The sequence below is a fragment of the Polypterus senegalus genome, chromosome 10, assembly GCF_016835505.1.
Source record: "Polypterus senegalus isolate Bchr_013 chromosome 10, ASM1683550v1, whole genome shotgun sequence".
Taxonomy (NCBI): Eukaryota; Metazoa; Chordata; class Cladistia; order Polypteriformes; family Polypteridae; genus Polypterus; species Polypterus senegalus.
The window spans coordinates 17,833,449-17,851,215 of record NC_053163.1 but is presented as its reverse complement, the minus strand read 5'-3'; the positions used below and the strand labels follow the sequence as shown (position 1 = coordinate 17,851,215).

The 17,767-nt window shown below is 39.5% G+C and overlaps 1 protein-coding gene across 1 annotated transcript in view; it reads left to right on the top strand.

Annotated features, from left to right (window-relative positions):
* Positions 1–7,769, top strand: part of LOC120536845 (extracellular serine/threonine protein kinase FAM20C-like) — a 35,178-nt gene extending 27,409 nt beyond the window's left edge. Inside the window, exons 8-11 of the mRNA XM_039765361.1 lie at positions 908–1,017; positions 3,629–3,710; positions 3,869–3,928; positions 7,378–7,769. Coding sequence (XP_039621295.1) covers positions 908–1,017; positions 3,629–3,710; positions 3,869–3,928; positions 7,378–7,618 — 493 coding nt within the window. The 3' untranslated portion in view covers positions 7,619–7,769. The remainder of the gene's footprint in view (positions 1–907; positions 1,018–3,628; positions 3,711–3,868; positions 3,929–7,377) is intronic.
* Positions 7,770–17,767: the final 9,998 nt, after the last annotated feature.

Here is a 17,767-nt window from a genome sequence, read left to right as displayed (position 1 = left end):
ATCTATATGCATTCACAAAATCACAATTGAATAGTTGCAAAATTGCTTTTAAATGTCTAACTGACCTGCTCTGGTTTACAAGTCAGCGATGGGCTTTGACAGCAGCCATGCATCTGCACATCAAAACAGGTTAACCAACTGAAGCTAAGCATATTTGAGCCTTGCCAGTATTTAGATTGGAGATCAACCAGGAAAGGTTGGATTTCTGCTAGAAGAAGTGTTGGTGAGTCCAGCAGGGGTGCTTAGCCTGTGATTGGGATGTGAGTCCCAATGCCTCAGTGCAGTGATGGGGACATCGCGTTGTAAAAACTGGTGCTATGCTTCAGATGAGATGTAAAGCCGAAATCCTGACTTTCTGTGGGCATAAAAGAGTCAAAAAGAGTAGGGTGCACCCCAATGTTTTGGCTAAATTGCTCACCCAAGCCTCATTCAATTTGGCTCTCTAATTATTCACCGTCTCTAAGTGTCTCTCTCATCCTTAACATGTGGTGAGTGTACTGGCACAGGAATGGCTTACATCATGTCATCCAGGTGGATGCTGCTCATTGGTGGTGGCTGAAGTGGCACTCCATTGTCCATGAAAATCGCTATATAAATGCAACTGTCTAACAACAAGATCACTTTAACTGCTCAGATATTATAATCGGCATGGAAACATGGAGAAAGTATTAACGACAAAGCTTTACAGAGGGACATGAGTCCTGGAGTGTTTAGCAGAAGTGCTGCTTGGAATCACACTGACCAGTGAAACGACTGTAGAAGAAACTTTGTCTCCGTACTAAGCTGTCTTTTTATAGTATTATCCATTACATTTATTGTTTTATGTTTTAAATAAAAAATATAATAATCTAAACAATCAAGCCAAAGACGATCAATCTTATTTCTCTGGTATGCTTTTTAATTTTAGGTGGGAGACAAATCCAGATTATTGTGCAACTGTCAAAAATACACCCCCCTACAACAAGGGCACAAGGCTTGTGGACCTGATTGACTTAACCATTTTGGACTTCCTCATGGGTAATTCTTTATTCATTACTTATTGTACTGCCTTTGATGGCCCTCAGCATCATTCACACTGTCATTGCTTCATTCATTTCTTTGAAACCTGGTCTATCTATCTATCTATCTATCTATCTATCTATCTATCTATCTATCTATCTATCTATCTATCTATCTATCTATCTATCTATCTATCTATCTATCTATCTATCTGGAAACGTTTTGAACGTCCCTCGTATCTACCTACTATGCTAAAACTAATATATATCTTATATTGCCTACCATACAAAAATTAATATCTATCTATCAATCTATCTATCTATCTATCTATCTATCTATCTATCTATCTATCTATCTATCTATCTAGAAATGTTTTGAACGTCTCTTGTATCTATCTATCTATCTATCCTGCCTACTAAACTAAAACTAATATCTATCTTATACTGCCTACCATACAAAAATAAATTACCACTTGGTACAGGATTCTTTAAATTGGTGCTAATGTCTGTGATGCCCAAACTCTATTTTTCTGTAGCAGTATATATATATATATATATATATATAACAGTTAGTCAGTCAGTCAGTCATCTATCTATCTATCTATCTATCTATCTATCTATCTATCTATCTATCTATCTATCTATCTATCTATCTATCTATCTATCCTGCCTACTAAACTAAAACTAAAATCTATCTTATACTGCCTACCATACAAAAATTAATTACCACTTGGTACAGGATTCTTTAAAGTGGTGCTAATGTCTGTGATGCCCAAACTCTATTTTTCTTTTGCAGTATATATATATATATATATATATATATATATATATATATATATATATATATATATATATATATATATATATATATATATATATATATATATATATATATATATATATATATATATATATAACAGTTAGTCAGTCAGTCATTATCCAACCCACTATTTCCTAACTACAGGGTAATGGGGGTCTGCTGGAGCCAATCTCAGCCAACACAGGGCGCAATGCAGGAACAAACCCCGGGCAGGGCGCCAGCCCACCACAGTATATAACTGTTATTATAACATAAATCCCATTAATTATAGTACATTGAAGAAAAAAGAGAGAAATAACTTAACCTACTGAATAACAGTTCATTCCTTCTGTTATGCAGTACATTTCATGGGATGGGTTTTCCTGATCTTCTGTAGCAATGCTTATCCCCCCACCTAAGTCACAAGCCTTGTTGAATTTCTCCTGGGCATTCAGTTATCTGTCTGTTCATACACTTAACTTAAACCTGTTGTGCATGGCAGACAGATATCCATTTATTAATTCAATAACTACTAAGCTTATAATTACTGATATCTGTGGGCTGCCTTTCATAAGTTACATAATTAATAAAGGATATCATTCACATACCAGAATCCATATCTCAGAAAGCAAGATAGCAGGTCACATTTCTCCATACGGAGAGACCAAGCATGAGCATGAAAGCACTTGGATGGTTTCAGTTTATCCCGCTGTCAGGTGGGCCTCAGCTTCCGGATGCTCCTGACTGGGGTCCAGCTGCCACGGAAATTGAACAGATTGGTGGACCCCCTCCATTCCTGAAGCACCCCAGTGCTCCTTTGTAATAGAGTTCATACATTTTAATTTGTTTTATTCTTAGTTAACTATATAGTTCATACATTTCATTTTATTTGCTACCCCATAGCTCTCCAATGCTTTATTCTAATTTACTTTACATCACATTAATATTTACTGACCATGAAATGTCTTAAGAACCTATAAGACTTCAAAAATATTTGAAATGTGTTTGTATGCAATGCCCTGCAATGGACTGGCACCTGGTTCAGGGCTGTTTTCCACCGTGTGCCCACTGCTGTTTGCTGGGATAAGGTCTGGACCCCTGTGATCCTAAATCAGGTTAGAGAGGGTGCAGTATGTTTGTACGTAGTGTTCAGGTAGATGCAGCACCTATTAAAGGTGTTTACCCCTTAGAAGTTCTCACATGTTACTATTAGAGTATATAACATTGAATGCCAGTGGATTTAATTTGACTTTTATTGACACTGGTCATCAGAAAAAAACATAGTGTTTAATGTCATTTATTACAAATATAAAACACAAAACAACCTTTCGGCTACAGACAGGTGATCTCCATTGAACTAATTCTGTGATTTCTACACTATAACCAATTGGCTGCACCAATAAGGGTTTAGGTGTGTCACATTAAAGTGGGTGAACGCTCATGTGAGAAGTTATTTTCAATCTCTGGGTGGGCCGATGGTCATTTTTAACAGAAAAAGTTAGTTCTATAAATCTCTGTCCACACAGAATTTCACATACATCGGTATTCAAAAGCATTCAATCCCTTTGAACATCTTCATATTTTTATGCATGCCCAAAGATTTGTAGACATATTTCTCCATTCAGTATTTTTGTTGTGAACTCTTATGCAGTAACAATACATTTCCAAAGTCAAAATAAACCATAGGTTCAAGGCAGACTAAATCAATGTGTACAAACCTTTTTATTATGATGACTTTCAAGGGGATTGAATACTTTTGCCTGGACTGTAATTGAAAACAAAGTAGTGACTGCTGGCCTCTCATACTCGATTTCTCTTTCTTTGGGCTCAGGTAACTTAGACCGACATCATTATGAGACGTTTGAACGATTTGGAAATGAAACATTTCTTATCCATTTGGATAATGGCAGAGGGTGAGTGAGGAACATCTTCACACGTGTGTATAGATAATAATGTGCACCTCTATATTATAAATTGTGCACTTTGATATTGAAATCAGGAAATATTCTGGTAACAACTGTGCCATCTTTTCCGTGGGTGAGGATCTGACACTTATTTCTTGATTCTTCAGGTTTGGTCGGTACTCCCATGATGAGCTTTCCATATTGGCTCCGCTACAGCAATGCTGCAGGTAATAATAATAATAATAATAATAATAATAATAATAATAATAATAATAATAATAATAATACATTTTAACTTATATGGCATCTTTCCCATGTTCAAGATAATCAGTCAGCCAACCTTCAGATCACTAAACAATGTGAAGTGGTCTCAAACTCTTGTTCTTTCTATTTCCATCATCAGCCAGATTAGTACTTGGATTGGAGACCGTCTAGAAAAGCTTGGGTTGATAATGGAGGAGGGGTTGGTAAGGCCAGCAGGGGGCGCTCACCTTGCTGTCTGTGTGTGGATCTCAATGTGCCAGTGCAGTGATGGGGACACTTTGCTGTAAATTTGGTGCTGGTTTTTGGATGAGATGTAAAAACAAGGTTCTCACTCTCTGTGGTCATTAAAGATCCTTGGGCATCTTTCGAAAAGAGATGTCCAGGCTTAATTGCCCTCCAATGGCTTGGTCATTCTAATCCCTTAATCATCCCCTGTTTCAAACTGTCTAAATATCTCTGTCACCCATTCATCAGCTAATGTTTGGTAAGCAACCCGGCACATCAGTGGCTGCTGTTGCAACACCAGGATGGATACTGTACACTTATGTGGTCCAAGTGCCGCCCCACGGTCTATGTAAAGCACTTTGAGTAGGTTATAAAATGTTAAATAAATGTTATTATTTATTATTATTATTATTTAATGTGGAAGACTCAGATGTTCTTCTAGTTTAATGAGACAGAATTGCTGAAACGTGCTAAACACTGCTGTACCACAGGCTTAGGTTTACTAAAAGCCGCAATTCTCGGCTTACAACTGCAATACACACCACTGTGGGCTCTTCATAGAAAACCAGCATCTAGTGTCACTTGAGTGCCCTCTTCTGGTCTTCATTAGAACTGCTACTACATGGACATTATTCAAGATAATTTAGTACCATTCGCGCTGAGACACGGAATAGGGCGATATTAGCATGTGGGTGGGATACAATGTCACATCCTTACCATGTGAAGAGTGTATGACTTTGAATGTGAGAGGTCTCATTGGCTACTTAATCAGTAAATATTTATTTTTGTATTGTGACTGCTATTGTTATTTTAATTGTTAGCTATTTAATTGACTTGTAGGGTAAATATTTGACATATTTAACTGCTGAAGCTCAAAGAAGGGAGTGGACCGGCACAAATCAAGCATTGCTGCCATAGTGTATAACACTGATCGCTTGTGTCACTGGCTCTGTGGGTGCTAGTCATAGTGGTAGGAGCTCAGGAAATGCAAAGAATAATAAAGGAATAGGAGTATTGTGCTGTGCTATTGTCTCTCTCTCTCTCTGTGTAGATAGATAGATAGATAGATAGATAGATAGATAGATAGATAGATAGATAGATAGATAGATAGATTGATTTTAATTTTTCTATGGTAGGCATTATAAGATAGATAAGTATTCACAGTGCATCACTTTTTCCACATTTTGTTATGTTACAGCCTTATTCCAAAATGGATTAAATTCATTTTTTTCCTCAGAATTCTACATACAACACCCCATAATGACAACGTGAAAAAAGTTTACTTGAGATTTTTGCAAATTTATTAAAAATAAAAAAATTGAGAAAGCACATGTACATAAGTATTCACAGCCTTGGCCATGAAGCTCAAAACTGAGCTCAGGTGCATCCTGTTTCCCCTGATCATCCTTGAGATGTTTCTGCAGATTAATTGGAGTCCACCTGTGGTAAATTCAGTTGATTGTACATGATTTGGAAAGGCACACACCTGTCTATATAAGGTCCCACAGTTGACCCCTCATGTCAGAGCACAAACCAAGTATGAAGTCAAAGGAATTGTCTGTAGACCTCTGAGACAGGATTGTCTCGAGACACAAATCTGGGGAAGGTTACAGAAAAGTTTCTGCTGCTTTGAAGGTCCCAGTGGCCTCCATCATCCGTAAGTGGAAGAATTTCAAAACCACCAGGACTCTTCCTAGAGCTGGCCAGCCATCTAAACTGAGTGATTGGGGGAGTAGGCCCTTAGTCAGGGAGGTGACCAGGAACCCGATGGTCACTCTGTCAGAACTCCAGAGGTCCTCTGTGGAGAGAGGAGAACCTTCCAGAAGGACAACCATCTCTGCAGCAATTCACCAATCAGGCCTGTATGGTAGAGTGGCCAGACGGAAGCCACTCCTTAGTAAAAGGCACATGGCAGCCCACCTGGCGTTTGCCAAAAGGCACCTGAAGGACTCTCAGACCATGAGAAACAAAATTCTGATGAGACAAAGATTGAACTCTTTGGTGTGAATGCCAGGCGTCACGTTTGGAGGAAACCAGGCACCGCTCCTCACCAGGACAATACCATCCCTACAGTGAAGCGTGGTGGTGGCAGCTTCATGCTGTGGGGATGTTTTTCAGCGGCAGGAACTGGGAGACTAGTCAGGATAAAGGGAAAAATGACTGCAGCAATGTACAGAGACATCCTGGATGAAAACCTGCTCCAGAGTGCTCTTGACCTCAGACTGGGGCGACGGTTCATCTTTCAGCAGGACAACGACCCTAAGCACACAGCCAAGATATCAAAGGAGTGGCTTCAGGACAACTCTGTGAATGTCCTTGAGTGGCCCAGCCAGAGCCCAGACTTGAATCTGATTGAACATCTCTAGAGAGATCTTAAAATGGCTGTGCACTGACGCTTCCCATCCAGCCTGATGGAGCTTGAGAGGTGCTGCAAAAAGGAATGGGGAATGGAAACTTCAAGTAAACTTTTTTCACGTTGTCATTATGGGGTGTTGTGTGTAGAATTCTGAGGGAAAAAATGAATTTCATCCATTTTGGAATAAGGCTGTAACATAACAAAATGTGGGAAAAGTGATGCGCTGTGAATACTTTCCGGATGCACTGTAGATAGATAGATAGATAGATAGATAGATAGATAGATAGATAGATAGATAGATAGATAATATTGTTAGAGGGTGGAGTTTGTCTGTGCACGAGGCATAGTGACACAGGGATTAGCACTGTTGTCTCACATGCACTGCTCGTACTTTCTGGCCACAATGATCATCCCAGCGTAATTCTGTTTCTCCTTTCCCTTTTACTTCAGTTCATTATGCAGAGTTCAGTGAAGCTCCCAAACATTTCCGTGATTTCGCCAAACTTGAGGCAAAGTGAATTCAGTGATATTCGCCCATTATTAGAGACTCAAAATGGGAAGGGCGCTGATCTTGTTAGCACCAAACAATGGCCATTATGTAGAGCCCACACAAGAATCTCACCATTATAAGGTGCTATATAAAGCAAATACTCATTTATTATATGATAATGGATTGGCTCCTTCAGTAATTATGTTTTAGGCACAGTATATTAATACTGTAAATGACCTTCTGGAATCCGCCTTTGTTATGAGGTGAGCCTGACAATATGTGTCTTCTACTTACTGTTTGCTTTTAGGCTCAAAGTGAACTGCTACTCGTCTTTCTTTCAGAATCAAGCGATCCACCTACCATCGCCTGCGTCTGCTGTCCCAGGAGGAGTACCGGCTGAGTGATGTGCTTCGTGAGTCCCTGTCCAGGGACCCCCTGACACCTGTGCTGTCAGAGCCCCATCTCTTAGCCCTGGACAGGAGGCTGAAGATCATCTTGCAGACAATCAGCAATTGTATGAAGGCCCATTCCCGGGGTGTTGTGTACGATGACCTGACACCACCGCACAGGAGTGGACACTGACACAGCCCCTGTGAAAACTGAGAGCTGAAATGTGGGCTGTAGGTCAAGCATCAGCCGTCGTGTGAATTAATTGAGATGCCTCAACAAATGGTTATGTTGCAAACAAAAACATTGTAGACATAAAAATGTTCAGCTTTTCCTTTTCTAGAAATTTCAGCTGTTAACATCTATTGTTTTCCTGACCATCCAAATTCAAAAAGATAAATGTAAGGCCTTTTTAAATTCAGTTGGGATGCAGCAGTTTCCGGCAGCTCTACCCTTTGGTAGGGTGTTTGGATAATGGAGGAGGACAACTAAATGCCAGAATAAGGTCAAGTTTTACTTTTACTAATTTAGTTTTCATTGGATAGGCAGATGACCCTTTTGGATGGACACTATTGCCATACCCGTACTCCAAATATCAACTCAGCTGCTATCGTTTTAGACAAACTGCGATCCATCTCTTGTAGCTGAGTTGTAATTCCAATCGTCATCGTCAGCGATAACACATCTCGATCAAGGTGCTATAACATACAGTAAGCTGTTTAAGAAGAGCCTCTCACCGAAACACACGCTGTTTCAACCTCCTTCTTTCTTCTCATGGATCTCTCATATCCGGTGGAGTGGCACAGTCCAAAGACTTGCTGTGTTGACAAGCCAAAAATCATCACAAAGAGTGTTTGTAGTTCAGAAGTAATCCCCACCCTTGTGTCTAAAGCTGCAGCAGATAGAATTGTTCACTTACACTCTTAAAAGTGTCAAGTGTTCTGCAGAGCAATGCCATAGGGGAGCCATTTTTGGTTCCCAAAAGACCCATTCACATGAAGGTTCCAGAAAGAACCATGTATTTATTTAGATTTGTAACAGGCTCCATACAGTAAATCACCATGAATAGATGGTAACAGATCAGTGAAATACAAGTGGGTCCTGATATTAAAAGGAGTCTTGCTCCATACGATAACACAGGCTTTCTTAATCTGTTTCTTGTCCTGCCTAATAGCCTACCATACATGAAAGATTTCAGTTTTATTTTTATTTTTTTACATATAAGACTTTTTCAAAGCATAAAGAACCAACTTCACAATAACCCATCCCAGAATTACCGTATATACTCGCGTATAAGTCAGGTCTTGAAACCCAAAAAAATCGATGATAAAATCAGACCCCGACTTATACACCCGTTCAAAAATACGACCCTTAAATTTCTTCCATTCTCACACCAGTTTCTCAGACACATCAAATTTTGTTGCAGCAGCGCAGTTACCAATTTCTCTTGCCACTTCAACGACTTTTAATTTCAAACCAGTTTCATATTTTCTTCTGTTTGAACGCTCCATCGTAGGTTAGGGATGCTCTTACGATAAATGTGTATGAGGGTGTGAGATACAAAAAAACACAAAACAGTGCAAACGTGACTTCTGAATAGTTTGGGTATTACCGTGTGGTCACGTAGGCACAATACATAGAAAAAAAAGGCAGTGTGCTCCGTGGTTACTCTCTCAGGTGGGCGTTAGCATATCATAATCTCTTGGACCAATAGCGGGAATTTTCCACATTCAACTTATACGACCAAATTTATAAAATACCAGAAATCATACAGTAAAATCAAATCCCGACTTACCCGCGGGAGAAATTAAACGTGAGTATATACAGTAAATGGTGCTTTGTCAAGCAATAGTTCCATGAGAAACCACGTAACCCAGTAAAGAACCATAAAATGCCATTAAAGAGCCATCATTTTAATAAAGAATGTACCTGAGAAACTGGAAAGAAAATCAACAGATGGATATTTGGTTAATGGTGCAGTGGGTAACGCCCTTCTTCATCTAGTAATTTGTGTGCCCTCTTTGTTGGCGTTGCACAATCTCTCAGTTGTCTTGTCGTAAGTTTTTTTTTTTTCATATTCTGCTTTGTTTTATTCTTATTAAAAATCAGGGACTGTTGATGATGCGGTAATTAGCTCTGTCTCTCGTGGAATGAGTGCCCCCTCTCTCATGGCAGACCCACGTTTTTGGAGCCTTGAAGCTTAAACTGTTCTGGGGGTCCCTTAACAATCAGTGACAAGGTCTGGGTAAGGTCAATGGGGTTGTCCCATGACAGACCACCACAAATTTTTAAAATAATTTAACCATTGCAGGTCAGATTTTGATTAATATTGCTGTACTGAACTGAACTATATTATTAACTCTTTCAGGGCTGATGTCGACTTTTGTCAAAATTCAGGGGTAGAGGACGGTAGTCAGCTGCAAACTGTGACAAAACTCACCCTTACGTTTAAGTTTGACTCCCTTTGCTAGAAGGAAAGTTAAGCAGCTTTCTTGATTTAACCTCGATTCCCTGCATGAGTAGCAAAGAGCAAACAACCTCTAAAATGGTATCGACATCTGGCGAGAGACTAAATGCCCTATGGACGTTTTACATATGATCACTGAATCGGACTCTGGCTTGTCGGACTTGGAATTTGAGGCAAGTGATCAGGAGATGGACATCGGAAACAAAAATGGGGTTCCAGCATCAGCTGATCAGTCCCCAGTTGATTGCAGTGTTGAACACGGTTGTGTAGATGATACGCCTACAGCAGCGTTCACCTGGGAGGACCACCATTTATGGTGACAAAGAGGTACAAACCAGATTGCGTCACACTGCGACTGCCACCGCCACCCATCTGCTGTGCGAAGACAACCAGGCAGCCGGCCCATTGTGCATTCCTGCTGGCCATCGAGGCGCCCCCACACAGCCACTGCCACAAGAGTTGCCAAACACACACCAACAGCAGCCACAGCACGTAGCAACAGACGTTTTATGTTGATTTATGTGTGGAACCATTGCTTTGTGTGCTTTTCAGGTTTCATCAAGGAGTTCATAATAATATTTTCTAAAAACCCTTCTCATACAGTAGACACCTAAAATTTGTAACCTATATGGACTAAGGTGACTTCTGGGATTAGGGGACTTGAAGCGTAAGCATCATTAGTTTCATAGTAGATCTGACCCATGTACCCCGTGATTCTAAATTGAATTTAGTGTATTTGACAATGTCGGTCAATTATTTATAAAGCAATTTCTTGTTATTTTTCTTGGCCTTCCCACCAAATCTGTGAGTTTGATTTTCTTCCCTACATTTTCTGTACATTGTTTTTCCTTGTTTTGTATGTGTACTGTATATGTGCAATTACTCAAATTCTTTACATAGAAATGTTTTTTTTTTTTTTGCTAAGTTTAGGTCCATCCAGAATTCTTTTATTACTTTTTGACACAGTTCTTGATCTTTGGTTTCGTTTAACAATCCACAGCCGATTACCATAAAGTTCTCAATGTATGTGTCTGATATCTCATTAGGCTCAGGTTGTCAAAGAAAATATCACCTCATCGTGTAATTAAGCTGATCAAACCATTTTCTGTTTGACTGCCCTGATCTGCTCTGCGCTCCACAGAATTCTGTACGCATTTCTGTAATAACCCAGTGGTCTCAAACTCCGGGCCTGGAGGGCCGCAGAGGCCGCAGGTTTTCATTCTAACCCTTTTAATTGGCGACCAGTTTTCAATGCTAATTAACTCCTTTTCCTTTCATTTTAATTGACTTGTTTTGTTTTGTAAGATTTGTTCCTTTGGATTGCTTCATGTCTTTCCTTAAATGGCACCCAAACAGAAATGAAATAAGAAGTGAAGGACCCAACAGAAGACCAACTAACTCAGGGCCTCAAACTCCAACCAGTTGCATAATTAGGTGTGGATTTTTGTTGTTAATTAAACTCGTTCTTTAATTCCATGGCTTGTTGCTGCTCTCATTGTGCAATAGCAGACATTTCTGAAATTGTTGATTTTCTCTTTTCTAAGAGCGCTGTTTGTGGACCTGAGCAGATCAACATTCCTGAGACCCTCACCTTTCTTTATTTTCAGATATTGAATGACCGACACAGTTTGCTGGTCATGCTTTAGTTCATTTTATATCTCATTTTTGTTTGGCGGCTAATTAAGGAAAAACAAACAAATGGCCTGAGTCGTCAAGAGCAAGTCAATTAAAATTAACTCAAAAGAAGTTAATTAGCAGCAAAGGACAGGCCACAAATTAAGAAAAGGGTTAGAATGAAAACCTGCAGTCACTGCGGCCCTCCAAGACCAGAGCTTGAGACCACTGCTATAAACACTTTTGGATCATAAACACACCAACGTAATGTAGACGTTGAAGCTCTGTGCTTCATGACCATTGCTCGAAGATGTTCAAATGGCTTCACCCAGTGGGCATTTTGTGTCATTACACTTACAACTGTGAGAATAAAGTTGCTTATCTGACTGTTTATACTCCTCCATTACACGCTTTCAGTATTCAGTATCTCCATTTTCTCCGAGTCTTCTTTTTATCATATTGAGACTATAGGTAACATTAAGGTCCCCTGTTTCCCTTGGTGGTAACTGACTATCGTTTACAGAATATTTCAATATGAAAAATTAAGGAAAGAAATAGTGTAGTAGGTTGTTTTATAATACAAAGATGGATACTTAATGGAATATCTTTCAGAGAAAAGAAGTGCTATGTAAACGATCCTTTAGATTTGGTTAAACTCAGTACAGTGTTGGAGCCAGAGCCAATACCTGCAACACTGGATTCAAGGCAACTGCCATGTTGGCACCCCAATCCGGAGCAAAGCACAATCACAAGTACATTTGTGCTCTTATGCTGGGCCAGGCAGAGTCTTCATTTAACCTGACAGGCATGTATGTATTTTGTTTGCAGGGTCACATTTCATTCTAGTGACCTGGAAGTCAACACCGGTCACAATATACGGGAGGACTTGGAGTCATGGTCTGTGGATCACTGCATGCTATACATATAACAAAGATTTACTGCTAGGGTCATCTGACAGTTCCCTAGAGGTGCCATTAAAGGTGTGTGTGAGTATGAACTTAGAAAAACCGAAACGATCAGAGGTGGTCCTTGATTTTTTTCCCATCCCTCAGAGAAACATGCTTCTAAAAATTAAGTCAAGCAATTTAAATTTAATTTCAACAATTCCACTTGTTCTTATTTTTTTTTTAAATTACTCCTTGAGATATATATGAAAGTGACTATATAAGATAGATAGATAGATAGATAGATAGATAGATAGATAGATAGATAGATAGATAGATAGATAGATAGATAGATAGATAGATAGATAGATAGATAGATAGATAGATAGTGTGTTATGTGGCCTCGGTCTTTATCTGGCAGGGACGCCAATGGAATGGAAGGACTGTGGAGAGAGCATTGATGAAGCATTACCTCCCCTGTGACACTAGAGGGTGGCCATCCTGGGTGGCTGTGGCACAACATTTTCCCACAGGGCACGCTGGGAGAGCTGCAGAATAACCCTATCTTTGATTTCCATCACACACTGATGAACCACCTGGAACACTCCCATTATCTGAATGAAAGGGGCTGCCTCACTCCATTTGAGGAGCCAGAGTTGGGAAGATGTGGACAGAGCTTGCCAGGAGGAGTGGAGGTAAAAGGAAGGATTGAGAGAGAGAGAGAGAGAGAGAGAGAGAGAAAGAAGAAGAGAAGAAAAGGAGTGTGGTTTGTACTTTGGTGCTGTATTTACATGGTGTTGCTGTTGGGGAAATGAGACAAAAGCATTTTGTTACAGAAATAAAGTGTGTGCAGAGCTGGAACTCTCTGTCTGTTTGTGTCAGGTTAGGGCAGCTGTATGTGCCTCGGTGGTTCACGATAGATAGATAGATAGATAGATAGATAGATAGATAGATAGATAGATAGATAGATAGATAGATAGATAGATAGATATTAACTTTAGTGTAGTAGGCAGGATAGATAGATAGATAGATAGATAGATAGATAGATAGATAGATAGATAGATAGATAGATAGATAGATAGACAGTTTCACACATGCCCTCCAAGGAGACAGCTGAAGGGCTCTAGTGACTGCAGTTCTACCACCACTCCAGCAGGTGGCACTGTGTCCTAATGCCTTTTATCCTTTTCTCCCTCTGCAGACCAGACACACAGATTATTTTATTATTACATTTTTTTTGGAAGAATGGCTAGGGCTCACTTTTGAACCCCTATTGTCTTTTTTCTTTGGCTTTTCTCGTGGATTTACTAAAGGAAAATGCATTAGTATCTACCAATGTTTAGCACTACACTGAAACACAACAATTCCATAAATGGCATATAAAATAATGTGTAATTGTTGTAGTCATGTTTAAATGTAGCTTTATGAATATTATATTCCCATTAAAGTAAAATTACCCCCAGTGAAAATCCTTGAGTTTCAGCCTTCCTCACTCCTGTTTTAAAAAGATCTGTTGTGGCCTCAAAATGAGCTGTTAAGTAAGAATTTGAAATAAATCAGAACATTTGGCACCTGTCAAGGTCTGACGTTCAAGGAATGAACATCTTACGAGCAGAAGCTACTGACAAATCTGCAGACATCATATCGAAAGAGAACTGACAGATAAACACGAGGGGAGATACGTATGTATAAAGCTCTACTGACCAAGTTTACAAGGTTTAAAAAAAAGAGGAAAAATGAGCTTGAACAAACGAATGAAACAGAATGTCCAAGTCATGTTTTAATTAAAATAAAGAAAAGGAATTTGTAAGACTGTAATATAATAGAAAAAAATATCTCTTATGAAGTAAATGGACAAGATGTAATAGGCAGGAAAGAATGAGAAGTAATAAACGTGGTAAAGGATGCAATTTGGTAATCAACTAGTGTCTTATGTAAAAAAATACACCACCAGAGGAGTCTACAGAGAACAGAATGTTAAGTTAGAGGATTCTGCCATTAAAGAACCATAGAAGTACAACTGGCAAGAAAGGAAGTGCAAGTGGATCCTTAAAACATAAATGAAGTAAAGAAATAATGGAGATAACCAGTGGCCTTTCATCTGCTATTTTCAACCAGTAAAATATAAGAATGATAAACTGACTTAAAAGTGAATACTTTTTGTCTTTCTCTTTTATAATAAAAATGTTTTCCATCATGTCCATGTTATTCAGCCTTGACCACACCCCTCCACACCGTTCGCCCAATCGTCACTCCTACTGTGCACATCCTCTCTCCGCCCCACCCCGTGACACTCTCAGTGATGCTAACTCGCCCTTCAATACAGTCGGTTAGAATGGCAAGGCAGAAAAGCAAATTATCTATTCAAGAACATTGAATTTTTGATCGTGATAAAAAAAGAGCAGCAACAGCTGAAAATGAACATCGAAAAAAAGAAAATGAACAAAAAAGAACTGTATATAATAAAAATGAAGAACAAAGAGAATCATCCAATAACTGAGAAAGAGAAAAATAGCCCTAACATTATGCAAACAGAAATGCAAAAAAGAAACGTTAATAGAATGTACGTTAAAGGATAAAGTAATTCATAATATTGTTTTTGATGAGGCGTTAATGTAATTTTTTATTTGCTTTTTATTACTTTTTACTTGTACTTTTTTTATTTTTTTACTACATTTTATTATTCATTGGTATTTAAAATAGACAGTTGTAGTATAACACTCAAGTAACTGATTTTCTATCTATAATAGCTAAGGACCAAACCGTTTTCTTCCCGCACCCTGCATACTCTTCTATATACCACCACTTTAAATACAATGGCTTTCTCTAACAGAGGGACACCCCAACACCCTTCGAGCAGCTCAGCCATGACATAGCGGCTCATAGTGCTGCCCCCAGGGGTCGGTGAGTGAACCAAGCAGGGATGGAGCCCCTTAGCTTTGTTTAATTACACAAATACATTCTGTCTGTTTTCATTAATGGTGTATTTCTCATTTTTTTTAAAGAATCGAATTGAATAAATTACTTACAGTCAGACTCTAAATCTGCCCCTGCTGTAGTGCATCTTCTAACAGCTCACCAAGGTTATCGTTTCTGTGTCATCTGATTTAACTTAAATTGCATTTTTCATTAGCCAATCCGCAGTACAAATGAGTATTGGGTTAGGGCAATGACAAAAACCCCCTGGTCCAATCAGGTGGCAGTGTTTTTTATGAGGACATTTTGTCTCTATGGGGGAGAATCCTGTTATTTAGATGAACTTGAGGTGGTGTTTACCAAGAAGATATGTTTCCAGCAGCCATTGGGTGTACACTGGGGTTGATGGGAGGAAGCCATCTTTACGCAGCTAGTCGGTGTTTCGATGGAAATTAAAAGGATAACAGCACAACTGCTAGGATCCTTCACACACAACAAATAAGTGTGCGTTTGTCACGAAAAGTGGATGCTCGGCTTGATGGTCAGAAGTGCATGAAGTAGTGTTTTTATGTAGAGTGAATATACATGTTTGATGCAATTCATCTACTTAAGATATGCATATCCTAAGTAACAGGATTCTCCACAGCTGATTTATTGCATACTAGCCGAAGCCCGCCGGTGTAAGAATAGGAACGGAAAACGGTGAGAAAGGAATTCAGTATAACAAAGGCTTAGGAAACCACCATCGCAGTATAACAAAAATAGCAAGGAGCAAAAAGAATGCCAATGGTCATGAGAGTACCTTCCTGTAGCAGGCTATGGAAAACATAGACATATATAGGTAGACGCCGCATTCTCTGTGTTGCCCAGTCGACATGATAAGTCAGTGCGTCTGCCCTCTTGCGAGTGGTAAAAGGTAGACGTGGAAACCAGGTTTTCTGATGAAAAAACAATAACGTTTTAAACAGTATCGTTTACATACAACAGATTTTGGTGAATCGTTTACTTGCAATTATTTATATCCATTTATACACTAAATGCGTGCGTATCCCATGGTCTTAGAGTTGGTGGGCGGGACTCTCTGTCTTGCATGCGCTCTCTATCTTGCTTGCCCTTAGTTAGAGTTGGTGGGCGGGGCTCTCTGTCTTGTGTGCCGTGTAAAGTCAACGTGGCTCAGAGGTGCATGTGGACTTTTGCACAGACGAAAGCGACTGAGACTGTGTTTGGTGAGTTGTTGTGTGCCTCGAGAGCAACGCTGGACTCGGGAGGATGGTTACAGTTGGCGTGCGTGGCTCTGTCGTGTGTATCCCATGATGCAATAGGAGGGTTAGCGTTGGCGGGCGGGGCTCTGTCTTGCTTGTGCTCACTGTCTTGCGTGCCCTTAGTGAATTATATATATAGATTACCAGAGTACCAGAGTAAGATTTTAGCATTTAGTCAACACTGAGCAGTAACAGGGTTAGCCCTGATTACCACGGAGTATTTCATTGCACTGCTTGAAATCCCATAATTTTAGGTAAGCTAAAGAAATTTCTCAACTAGACATTGCCTCACCAGTTTGAATGACTTCAATGGCCCAGTACATGAGGAAATCATGTCACACCTCTGGAGTTAACCATGAAGAAAGATTGCTGTACAAAAAGATTTACTTAATCCCGGTAGAATAAGCCAGGTCTTGTAGAACTAGAGATAAGTGCAAACAGGAAAAGAAATGTAAAAGAAAAGGGTCAGATGAAGCGTGTTTGACCTTAAACAATAACTTGCATAAACCAAAAGAAAAAGCTGTCAATGTCATAAAACATGGCTACCTAAATTCATGCAGGTCGGCTCTTTGATGGAACTTGCTGGATCTGAGCTTCCTGTAAAAGTGATTCAGGCTCAGTAATCTGCTCCATCTTTATTGGTGAAGTCCATCAGTAGTTGGTTAATAGTAGAACTTTCTGAAATACACTTCTCAAGGTTGGATTCAATACCTAATTAGTATCTCACATGGTGGCAGAAGTGGGAATTGAATAAAAGTTTGAAGGCTGAAAGGTTATATCTTTACTTGCCGTGCACAAAGTGACATAAATGTGCACACATGGTTAAAAAGACTAACTTCATCATGCATAACATGAATGGCTAGCCATTTTCCGACCCTTATTCTCCAGTAAAGGATTGTGGGATTTCATATTACAGCAACATCAGGCTCAGGGCAGAAACTGAGCTTTAATTTAATGCCAGTCCACCTTTTGGCACCCTGACTGAGGTCATTTGGAAATACAACAAGTCCAAAGCAACAAACCACAGGTCCAAGAGTGAATCCATGGAGTTCATAGAGGACAAGCAAACTCCACTCAGAAAGTACCCTACCTGGAAAAGAGTGGAAGCAACTTTACCTGGCTTTAAGTACAACATTTTGGAAAATGAAGTGCATTATTTAAAAGCGTGGGCAGCACAATGGCGCAGTGGTGGCGCTGCTGC